We start from the raw sequence: 15,622 nt of genomic DNA, 5'->3' as shown, positions 1-15,622 counted from the left end.
GCTGGAAAAACCAAAGCTTTCAAAATCATTGGAATCTCCCGCAATGAAGCTGATTCTGAGGGCTTTTCTTTCTCTCACCGCAGGCAGGTTGGTGGACTTTCTGTCTTCTACCGACTTCTCCCTGGCCTAGCTCTGTCTGTGCTCTGTGCCCCTAATGTTTTTGCAGGATGCGTAAGATCTGCCAGCAACCCTCTTATGGTTAAACTGCCAAAATAAAGACTCTCTGCTCACCTTTACTCTTTCATTCCTCTTTTTTCCTGCCTCTCTTACTCTTATTTTCTGGAACAAACTCCCACACTCTCTTAAATCCCACTCTTCCATCCAGGTCATTAAAACAGCTGTTCACCGCCATCTTGTCTTTCGCCATCCAAAACCATGATCTGTTGTACCCCCGTTAATCTACCCCACATCCACCTCCTTCAAATTCCGTTTTCTTTCCTGAAAGTCCCTGTAGCATCCATCTTGTTTATCCTGTGTACCCCGCCCGAGCCCTCTCCCTTTCACAGATATCCTGATGTTCCAGTTCCCTACTGTTGTGCTTCCCTCTCTCATCCCCCCTTGCCACCTGCTCCTTTGTGTGTTCCATGTGTTAGCTCTTATATGCGCCTTGACTTGGGTATCCAAAAAAAGTTCAATGTAACTGTTCGTTTTGGTAATAGATGACATCATAATGCACAAGCTCTTTTGTGATTGCATAATCCCATTAAAATTTTAACTTTCTAGCGAGTGCCTTTTATGGATTTGTTGGTTTTGTTGATTGCTGAGACTGATTGGAAGAGATGCAGAGTTTAATTGTCTGGCGGAAACAAATGTAATGGCTGTGCTTGACCACCATGGCCTCTCATTGTCAGCACAATTACCCCATTTTAAAAAGATTAATATTTGAATACAATAGTTCTTTTGTTCCCTGTTGTTTGCTCGGGAAACAGATGACACGCCCCTGCACAATGACGGAATGCTGCCAGAGTACACCGCGGAGGAAGAGCGACGTGACCTGAGGCGCTGGCGATCCGTACTGGTTGGAGAGCAAGAGCACCGCATTGACATGCTGGCTATTGAACCATACAAGCGTGTTGTCTCTCACGGTGGTGAGACGCCGCATAACCATCAAAAACAATAAGTGCACGCGAACTTGTTTGCGACAAAGCAGAGATCCGGTTATGGATTTGTGCAATAAAGAGCAGAAGTACGGGGGTCGGTACGAAAGTAATGCCTCTTGTTTTATTTCTCACCAAATACAATTCCGACTAGAACGGCACTCGGTAGAGCACATACCTCTGTCTGGCTGAACAGTTTACGTTTTGTATCCCACTGATAGGCCGGATCTGGATTCTGACCTGAACCAAAAGCTAATCGGCTTGTTCTTGTCACTCACCCAACTCATCCACCAAGTTTTGGCATTCGTCCACAACTTTTTGAAATATTGTGCTACATATCGTTTTTGGTCCGATCACTCAATGGTGAAGAATCACTTTAAAAATTCTCAGATCCAGATCCGGATCCGGAACTTCACCAAAATCTAGTCATTTCGTCCTGGTCGCACACCCAACCTGTCCACCAAATTTCATCTGAATCCATCCACAACCTTTTGAGATATCTTGTTCACAGACAAACAAACAGACAGACAGGGGTGAAAACATAGCCTCCATCCACCTTTAGTGGCGGAGGTAATTACAGGGAATATGCTCACATATGCGGCAAATATGAAGTTATTTTTCCACATTGTCTCCGTCAACTGCAATACACTTTAATGAGCACATCAATCTGACTCTTGTTTTTTGTTGGCACTGTGTTTTAGGCCGACCAATTCGATGTTTGTCCTCGGTATCAGTTTGCCTGCTCTTCAAACGCTTTGCCCAACGTCTAACAGTGCTCACATCAATGGTAGTCGTCTCCATACACATTCTTTAAACAGCTTTGAATATCCGCTGCAGGAACCTCTTCCGCAGTAGGAAATTCAATAACTGCTCTCTGCTTCGTACGCACATCTCGGGGGCAGCCATTTTGAAATGGTGGTGTGATGCTATAATGTGATCGATCACATTGTCGCTCGACTTAAAAGTGGTGGGGGGAGGGGGGTGAATACGAGCCTTTCATTGTGATCTTGCGTTGCTATGTTGCTTTGGTTACGAACTGAAAAACAAGGGGTATTACTTTCGTACCGACCCTCGTAATTTGAGGCCTCCATGAGGACACCTGTAAAACTGCAAATGATGCAAAGGTATTACTTTCGTACCGACCCTCGTAATTTGAGGCCTACATGAGGACACCTGAGACCCTGGTGTTGGGCTAGCGGCTAGGGTGCCGGCTTAGGATCCTAGGATCCTGGGTTCGAATCCCGGTCGATCGCTGAATTAACGCCAGGGGGGTTGACTCAGCCTGTCATCCTTCCGAGGTCGGCTAATTGAGTTGAGTACCAGTTCACTGGTAATTCCCTGTTTGTCGTTAAAGGCGGCAAAAAGGGTTGGCGTCAGGAAAGGCATCCTGCCGTAAAACATTGCTTTAAAAAGGGGACCAACAAAAACAACAACAACCACGGTGCCCGAGAAGGCCAACCCCCGCTTTGCGGGGAAAAATGGCCTCTAAAGGTGGTTATTATATATATATATATATATATGAGGACACCTGTAAAACTGCAAATGATGCAAAGGTATTACTTTCGTACCGACCGTCGTACTTTGAGGCCTACATGAGGACACCTGTAAAACTGCAAATGATGCAAAGGTATTACTTTCGTACTGACCCTCGTAATTTGAGGCCTACATGAGGACACCAGTAAAACTGCAAATGATGCAAAGGTATTACTTACGTACCGACCCTCGTAATTTGAGGCCTACATGAGGACACCTGTAAAACTGCAAATGATGCAAAGGTATTACTTTCGTACCGACCCTCGTAATTTGAGGCCTACATGAGGACACCTGTAAAACTGCAAATGATGCAAAGGTATTACTTTCGTACCGACCCTCGTAATTTGAGGCCTACATGAGGACACCTGTAAAACTGCAAATGATGCAAAGGTATTACCTTTGTACCGACCCTCGTAATTTGAGGCCTACATGAGGACACCTGTAAAAGGGGAAAGAAGCTTTTATTGCATTATTAATGGCTGTTGTTATAGTTGCAATTCTCTCTCTTGTTACATTGCTGGATTCCCTCAATTTTATAGATTGTACTGGAGGATGCTCATGCGGTACCCGCAACACCCCGTACCCTTCATTTCAGGTTACTATGGCGATGGCCTCAATGCCATCATCGTATTTGCAGCCTGCTACCTGCCTGAAGGCTCTGGTCCAGAGTATCACTACATTATGGAGAACCTCTTCCTGTAAGCTGCTTACCATAATGGAAACCATTGTGTATGCTGACATTAAAGAATAATTGTGATACTCTCCCAAGTCCTTCCCACTTAAAACGAGAAAACCCAGCAACAATTTGGCCAAAAATCCATTTGCATGTATCGCCCGAGGCTATTTTGTGAGGGGGTGTGGTCGTGTAATTGGGGTGAAACAGCAGCAAGTGCATATCAGCATTATTTCGGTAACAAAACAGCCAACCCAGAAGGTTTTCTAACAGCGGTGTCCTTTCCGAATTCTACTAAAAAAAAAAAATACTTGTCATAAATTAAGATAAATATTTTTTAAAATCTCTGCCACAGGGAGATCCCAACCTCATCCTCCTACCGCTTCCCCTACGTACCCAGCGATATTCACACACGCTTATCGACGAAGATGCTCACATTAGCCATGTGTCTCAACATAGGATATATTACATGCAACCGAGACTGAATGCATCATCATATTTTCCAAATCAACACGTAATTTAGAAATGTGTAAGCACACCTCCAGAGCTGCGGCTTTCCCGGCTTTTATTCATTTATCCCTCCGATCCCCACCCAAGTTTTGTGCCATGTTTGATGGATGACGACGCAATCAACGGGTTCCGAAGGCAGCAATATATGCAATATGGGCAATCAAGCATAATTTTTATGAGTCCAGCTCTAACTCTTCCCTGAAAAGGGTAGCTCGATCAATTTAGTGTTCCCCAGACACTCTATTCCATACCTCGCTCACCTCATGGTTAAACGGGATGTGCTATGTTTTGCAAATTGGTGTTTAAGTCTCAGATTGTATTTTCCACCCACATCTCCCCTTAACTAGTCCTTTTCCAACACCCCCGTCCATCTTCTCGGTCCCTGTTTATATAAATCCGTTTTATGTCTTATGGGTGGGGGGGGGGGGGGGGGGGGTGTCTCCTAGACGTTTAAACACTATAACATACAGATTTGCCTTAGCAGGTGCGATAAGCTGTTGTGTAAAACTCAAAACCTGGGATTAGTGGGTGGAGGGTGAGGGGGGAAATCTGACTTTCTTGTAATTTATTTATTCGATTTGTACAAAACCATCTTTCACATAAAAACACGTCCTCAGATACTTAGCATCACCTTTTGACAGTTTTGGCTTTGTCGTAGAGTATCCTTCACTTTTCATTTCTACCTGTTTGTCTTGTGGTATTTCGGTCCTGGGTACCATTTTCTGGGTTTGCTTTATCGTTACTGGATATACTATGACAACCTGCACTTTTATCAGCTTTGCTGTGTCATATTCCTTTCTTACAGGTGAGTTGTCTATGAATCATAATTTGAATTTTCAACACGTGACAGTAGTCTGTATTTATTAATTTTTACAGTAAAGGAATGACACCCTGCACTGGACACCCTTTGACTGCATGGCCTCCATAATTATTTCCAATACTATATTTAACCATGGAATATATAATTTGTCTCCATGAGGAAACCTAGTAAAGGTGTCTGTGCCATTGTCCATTCATCGAGATAAAAGCCCATAGCTCTAAGTTTGCATAATGGGTTTGAGATGGGATCGCACTTTCTAGTGATAACGGTGGGATATTGTGATTATTTTAAAATGGCAGCATAATCTCTGCAAGGCATAGTCGGCCCTAATATGTTGGACCGTTATCTTGCTTGGTTTAAGATCCCCAACCGTCTTTGTTTAGTACTTTAGTATGATCCCAGCTGCCCTATTTTTCCCCCTTTGGTTCTTCAAATTAAGATTATCACCTCTTTTATTTATTTATTTTTCCCTTCCATTGTTACATTTCTCTGCCTCTCCTTCTGCTCAGGTTTGTCGTGAGCACCCTGGAACTTCTAGTGGCTGAGGACTACTTGATTGTCTACCTGAACGGCGCCACTCCAAGGCGTCGCATGCCAGGCCTTGGCTGGCTCAAGCGATGCTATCAAATGATTGACAGAAGGTGTGTTTGACATGGTTGGGGTGCATGATTCCTTTCTAACTGTTCCTAATTGGAGAGTTCATAGAACACCTATCTCCACCCAATCTTGAGAAAAAGGACATGGGAAGTTTATTTTCGACCCTTGCATTGTGTTTCTGAGCATTGCCTTTGTTTACGGGCAAAAATGCAATTACGGGCACTTTTTGTTTTATGCCTTCGCTGACAAAGTCACCGGAGGCATTATGTTTTTGGGTTGTCTGTCTGGCTATGTCTGTACATCCATGATAGATTTTCGTTACTGTGATGACTTAAGAACTGCTCAAAGTATCCAAGTCAAACCTGGTATATGTATAATGATACAAAGATGAACTGATTAGATTATGGGATCAAGAGGTCAAAGGTCAGAGGTCCCGTTAGGTAAAATTTCTGTTACTTGTGAACCAGTGATGGGATTTTTTTTTAAACCAAACTTGGTATAAGTATATATTATGATTCGGGTTACCATATTTGAACTTTCAAAAAAAGAGGACACTCCAGAGAGACACTCCGAAAAAAGAGGACACTCCAGAGAGAGACACTCCAGAGACACTCCGAAAAAAAGAGGACACTCCAGAGAGAGAGACTCTGAAAAAAGAGGACACTTCAGAGAGAGAGACTCCGAAAAAAGAGGACACTCCAGAGAGAGACACTCTGAAAAAAAGAGGACACTCTAGAGAGACACTCTGAAAAAAGAGGACACTCCGAAAAAAGAGGACACTCCGAAAAAAGAGGACACTCCGAAAAAAGAGGACACTCCGAAAAAAGAGGACACTCCAGAGAGAGACACTCCAGAGACACTCCGAAAAAAAGAGGACACTCCAGAGAGAGAGACTCTGAAAAAAGAGGACACTTCAGAGAGAGAGACTCCGAAAAAAGAGGACACTCCAGAGAGAGACACTCTGAAAAAAGAGGACACTCCAGAGAGAGACACTCTGAAAAAAAGAGGACACTCCAGAGAGACACTCTGAAAAAAGAGGACACTCCGAAAAAAGAGGACACTCCGAAAAAAGAGGACACTCCGAAAAAAGAGGACACTCCGAAAAAAGAGGACACTCCAGAGAGAGACATTCCAAAAAAAAGAGGACACTCCAGAGAGAGACACTCCGAAAAAAAGAGGACACCAAGTTTTCTTTACGTATCGAGCAATTGTATCGGCAGTTGCATTAGGCGTGTTCCAAACCTCGATTAATTTCGACTGCAAAGCAGCATTCTTCCAGTCGAAATCCTGAATTATTACTGGAAATATTGTACTTGTCCGAGTCCATATGAGATTCTAAATTAATAGCACCTTTATTTGCCACAGAGACGTAGTTACCAGCTCTAAATACCAAGTACTCGTCTTCCCATTCTTCTTGATCACGGCGAAGACATGGGAATTTTGCCTTTAGTTCTGCAGTGAATTTACACTTTGTTTTTGGCATTGTGTTTGGGGATAGTAAAATGAAATATCAAATAAAGATAACCCTGGTGTTAATGAATTAACCCTGGTGTTGGGCTAGCGGCTAGGGTGCCGGCTTAGGATCCTAGGATCCTGGGTTCGAATCCCGGTCGATCGCTGAATTAACGCCAGGCGGGTTGACTCAGCCTGTCATCCTTCCGAGGTCGGCTAATTGAGTACCAGTTCACTGGTAATTCCCTGTTTGTCGTTAAAGGCGGCAAAAAGGGTTGGCGTCAGGAAGGGCATCTGGCCGTAAAACATTGCTTCAAAAAGGGGACCAAAAAACAACAACAACCACGGTTCCCGAAAAAGGCCAACCCCCGCTTTGCAGGGAAAAATGGCCTCTAAAGGTGGTTATTTTTTTTTTATAAATAAAGAGCTCTTGAAGGAAATCAAGCTAGTGTGTACGGTATGGACTCAGAAAAGATACTGAATCGCAGACTGAGCACACAAGTCAGGTCACAGTCTCTTTCTTGACTGCCACTGGTAACATGTAACCCAGGGCTACCTGCAGCATTGTTGGTTTAGAAGTTCAGATAAACGGAGGAAGGATTTTGCATTACTGAGGATGCCCTGTCTACGGTTGGCTTCGAAGGCTAGCTTTGATTATATGGTCTTTCTAGAAGAGATAATAGCTGATGGTAAGGCCTAGAAGTTTTAGATGCTGAACTTCTTCCAGTGGTTGATTGCGGATGTACGTGCAGATAGGTGGGTTTGTTTGATGATCCTTTGGCAGAGATAGGGTGAGTGCATGAAATGCGCCTGGATTGACAGATATATTGCAAGTGTTAGACAAGTATATCTTATCCTTTCCAGATCAGCAGAAAGGGGAGCTGCAAAAGAGAGATTTCCAGTCTTGAAATGTACACCATGAAAGGTGTTATATTAACATGCTGTTGTTTTAGATTTAAGGAGCTCAACTCCACCCAAGACAGAGCTGCTCTAATTTGCTCATGACAATCTCAGATCAACATCCGTTTCCTGTCACACCGTCGGTCCGTTGCTGCAATGCGTACTCTTTACAGAAGGCACTGCAGCAACTGGGCATCCCTCCTCCAGAAAATCCTTCCAGCACCACAACCATTACACTTCAGCAGCACAAACGGTATCGCTCAAAACAACATCACCTCCAAGCTCTACTTCGAGTTACACATGCCGACTTGGACAAATGCTGCCATTCTTTTATCGTCGATGGATCCCAATTCTTGAATTCCCAAGCAAGTGTTATTCCAGAAGTATCATCATATGGATTAGAGCAGTTAAAAGAGAATGTCCTCCAATATCCTATCAGGATGGGTGCCAAATGCTGCCGTGCCGGTAAGCAGCACTGTCCATCATCCACCATCAACCATCCAATAAGCGACAAAACGAAAAGGTTTGATTTTATCTTGTAACTTGTTTCTTGTCATCACAACACATTTTAGTTGCCCTATTTTTTTTTGTAAAGTGTTTTGATAATTTTCTTCAAAAGTAAAGGTGCTTCAGAAGAAATTGATTGATATGACAGTCGGCATGTGGTCGTCCTTGTATAACCGGTTTCCTTCAAAATGGCTTTACCTTCATTGTGACTTCCTCCCACAGTTGGGATTGTGGGAGAAACTATTAGCAAAATAATGATTCTACAATGTTTTCTGATTGGAAAAGCAAAGAGGGTGTTTTTCGTGAAAAGTAGGTGAATCATCACTGGCATCCTGACTGAATTTCTTTGTTTAAATTCATTTCTCGGGACAGGGAAAAGTGGAACTCCAACATAGGCAATGTTACACAACCTCTTGTCATGGTTCCTTACATTACCAAGGTAATGATAAACCATTTGGTGTAGTTTTTATGTGCTCGAATATCTACTATATGAGAGAGCCGTTGGTCTGTGTGTGTTTGAATTTTTTTGGGGAATGAAATGTATTTCTGATCTGTGTTAGGAATTGCAGAAATGTCTCCAGAAGTCTTTGAATGTTCATTAATAAATAGATGCGTATCATAATGTGCGTTGTTGTGAAGAAAGACTGGAATGAAAGAGGGGAGTTTATAATTAATATTACAACTTTGATGAGCCGGACCTCTATATTTACCAGTGAGATGACAATGATCTCTAACCTTCAGACCTTCACCAATTTTCTCCTCACAAATATGACAGACAGCCTTTGGCTGCCCAAATTCTGTTTCTTCTTCTTTTGTTAAGGACATTGGTTTATTGGTTTCTCTCATTATCTTGGTTAATCGAACACAGTCTCTTTCTAGTCGTTTCACAAACTCCTCTGGGGCATTTGAGCCTCTATACTCCTCTAACTTGTTGTATTCATCACCAACGGATGATTTGATATAATAACAGAAACCACAAGGAGTATGTTTTTGATATTTACTCGTGTAAGACCCTTTAGGGTCTGGAGAAGCAGTATCTATTTTTTCAAGGAGACTTTCAAAGTCAGCATATATCACGAATGGAAGTTTTTCGTCTTGTTGAAATCTTTAAATGATATGTTTGAACCTACTTTTGGCATATTAATTACGGTGGACTTATGATCACTACAGTATTTTGAATGTTGATCTAATCGTTTTTTTGTTTGAAAGAAGTTGAGACATCACTTACATGGATATGTTTTACATTTTTTATTGATTACTTGTGAAGTGATTAATCTTGATAAATTTTTGATGTAAGCATAATGTGATTTTCCTTTCGAAGCAAAGTAGAGAAGGTCAATATGTTTCATTATTTATATTATCGTTTGTTTGTGTGCTTCCCCTTCTCTCCCCATCTTGTCTTCTGCTCCCTCTTTTTATATATTTTGTTTGTCTGGTTGATTTGTTTGTGAAGTAAATCTTAGCTCTTTCACGAGCCTCGATTCAGTATACAAATCAGAAATTTTTAATATCTGAACTTTGTTTGTATCCGTTAATCCATATACATTAATAGATAGATTATTCATTTTCTCAAATTTTAGAATATCAATCAATGACATAGGAAACTTTAAACCTTTAACATTTCACGTATTCTCATATTTCTTATAATGTGATACTCTCAGGTTTCCAATTTGGGGGATGTAGGTGAGCGAGAACAGACCATAGGAAACATTTATTATCTTTGTTTTGAATATTAACAACTGCTTTTTAAAGTTTTATAACCCTCGGTAAATCAATGTAAGAAGAAGCTTTAAGAGGGTCTGATTTCAGAATGTGTATATCTAAGAAAATGATTTTACTAATACTATATCCACTGCCCACCACAGTATTATCTACATCATGCTCCTGTTTTACAAGTTCACCACAAACACCTGATGATAAGAAATCTTGGAATGATGTGATAAAGTGAGGGTCTGTTCTCATATAGGGAGTTTCTTCAACACCATCTTTTACCATACCCATTTTTACTCCCATATAAAACTTTAAAGCATTCATCTCAGTCAACGTATCTTTTACAAGTGTTTCAACAGCAGGTTTAACCATCTCAATCGCCTCAGCTATTGATTTTGGTCCTGGAGTTCCAAACTCAAAAAACTTTATCTTAATATGTCCCTTAAATACTCCATCAGAGTTTTTAATAGAGTATCCAACAGTCTCTTCATTCTTCTTGTGTTTGCATGATTGAAGGTGAGACTTAAAGCCTCCCTTTTTAATGTCCTTATTGCAGACATCACAGTGTATAACATTAGACACCGGAGGCAGTTCTCCAACACTTTGTCTATACTTTTTTATTGTAAGGTGTTTGTTATACCAGACCTTTGAGACATCCTTTGAGCAAACATCACAGTGTATAACATTAGACTCTGGAGGTAATTCTCCAGCATTTCGGCTATGCTTTTTTGTTTTTAGATGACGTGTCAAAGCACGCTTATGTTCATGATTATAAACGTCGCAATACGTTGTATCCACCATATTTATATAGTAAAAAACTTGATGAAAATCTCGTAATTTATAGATACTTTTTCGCTTAAAATAAAATTTTCTTGATGAAAATCTCGTAATTTATAGATATTTTTTCGCTTAAAGTAAAAATGGTTTTTCAAATATCCGGGTAGAATCACTTCCCTTTTATCTTCACTTCCCTTCACCCTCTCTTTTGCTCAAGGTCATCTGCCATCTGCTTGGAAATCAGCCAACATCACCGCTTTGCACAAAAAAGGTGCAAAAACAGATCCTAGCAATTACAGACCAATCAGCCTTCTCCCAATTTTCAGCAAAGTCATGGAATCCATCATTGCTTCAGATATGAAATCTTTCCTCTTCTCCAATGGCTTGATCTCTGATCATCAATTTGGTTTCAGACCTGGTCACTCTACTCTGGACATGCTGCTTCTGCTTTCTCAACAATGGATGGAGGTCCTCAATGCCAAACAGGAAATTAGAGCTGTCTCCCTTGACATATCACGTGCCTTCGATACGGTCTGGCACCCCGCTCTGCTCACCAAACTCTCCTCCTTTGGTATCCATGGAAATCTCCATGCATGGCTGGCAGACTTCCTCTCTAGTCATAGTCAACATGTGGCCCTGAATGGGTTTCTCTCATCTCCTCTTCCTGTTCAGGCTGGAGTTCCCCAAGGTAGTGTTCTGGGCCCTGTGCTTTCTCTGGTCTTCATCAATGATCTCTCTGACTCTCTTGAAAATCCTCGCTATCTCTTTGCTGATGACTCTACTCTCTGTCGCTCTATTCCTCATCCCTCAGATCGGCAGTCTGCAGCCTCCTCACTCTCTGCAGACCTGGACAAAATCACAGACTGGGCAAACAAGTGGAACATGTCTTTCAATCCTGACAAATCTCACACTCTTACGATGTCTCTCCGAAAAGACCGACTGGACAACCCTCCCATCCACTTTCTGAATAATCCTCTCCAAGAAGTTCTGTCACTCAAGCTTTTGGGTCTCACTATCTGCCATGATATTTCCTGGGAAAACCACATTTCAAATCTGGCCTCCAAAGCCAGTCACCGACTGGGCATCCTCCGTCGTGCGAAGTCCTTCCTTGGCACACCTGAGCTCCTCACCACATACAAGGCTTTCATCCGCAGCTCAATGGAATACTGCTCTCCCCTCTGGGCTGGTGCTCCTGCCTCACACCTAGCTTGTCTTCACGCTGTTGAAACCAAAGCGTTCAGAATCATTGGAATCTCCCGCGATGAAGCTAACTCCAAGGGCCTTTCACTCACTCACCGCAGGCAGGTTGGTGGTCTTTCCGTCTTCTACCGACTCCTCTCTGGCCTTGCCCCCCCAGCTCTCTCTGGGCTCTGTCCCCCAAATGTTCCTACAGGTCGCACAAGATCTGCCTGCAACCCTCTTATGGTTAAACTGCCAAAATCAAGGCTCTCTGCTCACCTTCACTCCTTCATTCCTCTTTTCTCCCACCTCTGGAACAAACTCCCTCACTCTCTTCAATCCCACTTCACCCTCCAGGTCTTTAAAACAGCTGTTCACCACCATCTCTTATCTTCCCCCATCCAAAACCTTGATCTTTTCTACCCCCGCTAATTTCACCCCAAATCCAATTTTTTTAAATACCAACTTCTGTCCTGGATGTCCTTGGTGTCCTTGTGTTTTATACTTCTCCCACCCCCCCCCCCCCCTTCCCATGCCTCCTCCCCCCACGCCCTCTCCCTCCCACACATATCACTGCTCTCAAATGTTATGTATGTGTGCTTCCCCTTCTCTCCCCATCTTGTCTTCCGCTCCCTCTTTTTATATATTTTGTTTGTCTGGTTGATTTGTTTGTGAAATAAATGTTAGCTCTTTCACGAGCCTCGATTCAGTATGCAAAAATCTATATATTTATGCTTAAAGTAAAAATGTTTTTTCAAATACCCAGGTAGAATCACTTCCCTTTTATCTATATATTTGTGCTTAAAGTAAAAATGTTTTTGTTTTTTTTAAAATTTATTTTTCATTTTTTCCCAAATTTTTTCTTTTTTTTTGCAAATTTAAAAAAATATATATTCAAACATTTTTCCAATTTTTTTCCAAATTTTTTTTTTTAAATCTTCCATATTTTTTCCAAATTTTTTTCAGAATCTTTTTCAAAATTATTTTTCAACATTTTTTCACCATTTTTTCAAAAAATATTTACTATATTTTTTTCAATTTCTTTTTCAATTTTTTTTCATTTCATGATCCCAAGATTTCTTCCATTTAAATCATATAATTTATAAGTCCAAGGGACTGTATCCATTACATCAACGATTTTAAATAATTCATTAGTCCATCTCCTTGTATAACCTTTCTCAAAATGGCTTTTCCATCTGTATATTCTTACAACTAGGGCATGCCCGTACTATATATAAGCTAGGACGTGCCCGTACGTGGGTGCCCGTTCCTTGCCAAAAAAAAAAAAAAAAAAAAATTTGTGTAGGGGTGTGTGTGTGTAAACATCCTAGGGCGTGCCCGTACGTGGGTGCAAAAAAACATGCGTGCAAACAACAACAACAAAAAAAAACTTTGAAACCACGTGGCAGTAACGACCACAGAACCCCCCCCCCCCTCTATTTACATGAATGGTTTGGTCCATTCGCAACGACCACAGAACCCCCCCCTCTATTTACATGCAATGGTTTGGTCCAAAGCGAACGGCTTGCAGTGTTTGGTAAAGAAATCGCCATAGCTCGGTAACTACTTGTCCGATTAATTTCAAACCTTGAAAAGGCACATCCTCGGGTCCCCAGCAATATACCTGGCAAGTTTCAAGTATATCGGACCGGTAGTTGTCGAGAAACAGCGGTCACAGACAAACATACACACATACACACATACACACATACACACATACAAACACACATACACACAGAGATTAATGGAATTATAGATAGACTAGGGCATGCCCGTACTATATATAAGCTAGGACGTGCCCGTACGTGGGTGCCCGTTCCTTGCCAAAAAAAAAAAAAAAAAAAAATTTGTGTAGGGGTGTGTGTGTGTAAACATCCTAGGGCGTGCCCGTACGTGGGTGCAAAAAAACATGCGTGCAAACAACAACAACAAAAAAAAACTTTGAAACCACGTGGCAGTAACGACCACAGAACCCCCCCCCCCCCCCTCTATTTACATGAATGGTTTGGTCCATTCGCAACGACCACAGAACCCCCCCCCCTCTATTTACATGCAATGGTTTGGTCCATTCGCAACGCCAAAGCGAACGGCGAACGGCTAAATCGCCATAGCTCGGTAAGTACTTGTCCGATTAATTTCAAACCTTGAAAAGGCACATCCTCGGGTCCCCAGCAATATACCTGGCAAGTTTCAAGTATATCGGACCGGTAGTTGTCGAGAAACAGCGGTCACAGACAAACATACACACATACAAACACACATACAAACACACATACACACAGAGATTAATGGAATTATAGATAGATATCACCAACTTTGAACTTGGGTTTTCTCAAATTAATCTTCTTTTCATATTCTAATTTTGTAAATGTTTCCAATGGTTTTGATTTTGTTGATGAATGAACTGTATTATTGTAATTATCTATAATGTCATGAATTATAGGTACCCATTGTTGAGAACCGAGTTGTGTGAATTTTTTTATATAGTCTCTCTTTCAAAGTGCAATTAAAATGCTCAATAACAACTGCCTTTCCTTCATTAAAGGTGCTGTATAATTTAATACCCTCCCCCTTAAGAGATTTTATAATTATTTTGTTATGGTCTAAACTCTGTTCTGTCTGAACTGAACTCTGTTCTGAACGAACTCTGAACTCTGTTCCCTCATCAGTCCATAACTTCTTTGGTTTTCTTTTACTTTTACTAAATATTCCACTGAAAGCTAACATAAGAGTATTACCCCTATTGTTTTTCAAAGGAGCAACCCAAGCATATCTACTCCTCAAATCAATAACGGTTAAAGCATACTTCTGTCCCTTATCATTATTTAGTTCAATTAAATCAGCGGACTAGATGTGGTCCTTTAGAATAAACCTTCCTTCTTTTAAACTTTGTGATTACTGGTCAATGTAATTCATTAGCCAAAAGCTCCTCAGTTTTGATGTCATCATCAGAGCTTAATCGTTTTTTGAGGGTGAAACACCTGGATTACCAACCCCAAGTCCCAACCTCAATTTAGCACTTATCAATTTTTTCACGATAAACATTTCAACTTTCTCTCTCAGCGTTGGATTTTGTATCAGACAAATTATACAACATTTCTCTGTCGGCTTTATGTTTTTCAGTCAATGTAGTGGTATTCCCATAAGCAATATCATGCTTCATACACACTTCATCAACCCTATTTATAGGTTTAGACCAAGGTTTAGGATTGTCAGCCTCATCTAATCTTTTATCCAAGTTTGTTCCTGGACCACAGAAAGAATACCCAGGAAGGTGTAATTCCCCTGGAATTCCAGCTGTTGTAAATTTACTCCCTGACAACTTTTGTCTCTCTCCCCCACTTTTATGCTTAGAAATGAATTGACACTTTTTAGAGCCACACACTAAACATATCCCCTTTTCATAAACTCTATTATTTATACCTTTAACATACGATACATTTTTGGTATTAGTTTTCTTTTTACACTTAAAACAATAACTCATTTATTTATGAGAAAAATTCCTACAGAGTATGAAAACCTTTTTGGTTTTCAACATATACATTTCTATCTTGATTTTTAAAACATAAAGAATCCTAAGGAATGCCTTCACTCTCTTTTCCATTTATTTACAAATAAAACTAACTAAAGTCAATAACACCAACATCATCAACCACATAATCTTTTCCTTCTTCTTCTTTATCCCCACTTTCTCGTTTAAATCTCCTCCCCTGAAAATGATGGAACAGTTATTCTTGAAAATAATATTTCCATTAGACTTTTCATTTCTTTATTTTCCTCCTCAGTGCGTTGTTTGATTTATTTGCTGTAATACCTTCAATCTTTTATTAATCTCACTGATTTCCATCTTTTTATATTTTTCCTCCC

General features: G+C 40.9%; 1 protein-coding gene across 4 annotated transcripts in view; it reads left to right on the top strand.

Annotated features, from left to right (window-relative positions):
* LOC137433829 (BCL2/adenovirus E1B 19 kDa protein-interacting protein 2) overlaps nucleotides 1-15,622 on the top strand; it is a 73,612-nt gene that overhangs the window by 33,970 nt on the left and 24,020 nt on the right. For all 4 annotated transcript variants that reach the window (XM_068126214.2, XM_068126213.2, XM_068126215.2 and 1 more), the window contains 3 exons: nucleotides 930-1,088; nucleotides 3,226-3,328; nucleotides 5,143-5,274. In XM_068126214.2, coding sequence (XP_067982315.2) covers nucleotides 930-1,088; nucleotides 3,226-3,328; nucleotides 5,143-5,274 — 394 coding nt within the window. The remainder of the gene's footprint in view (nucleotides 1-929; nucleotides 1,089-3,225; nucleotides 3,329-5,142; nucleotides 5,275-15,622) is intronic.

Source organism: Myxine glutinosa, chromosome 10 (genome assembly GCF_964187855.1).
Source record: "Myxine glutinosa chromosome 10, kmMyxGlut1.1, whole genome shotgun sequence".
Taxonomy (NCBI): domain Eukaryota; kingdom Metazoa; phylum Chordata; class Myxini; order Myxiniformes; family Myxinidae; genus Myxine; species Myxine glutinosa.
The sequence above is the reverse complement of the archived record's forward strand: the minus strand, read 5'-3'. Positions and strand labels throughout refer to the sequence as shown.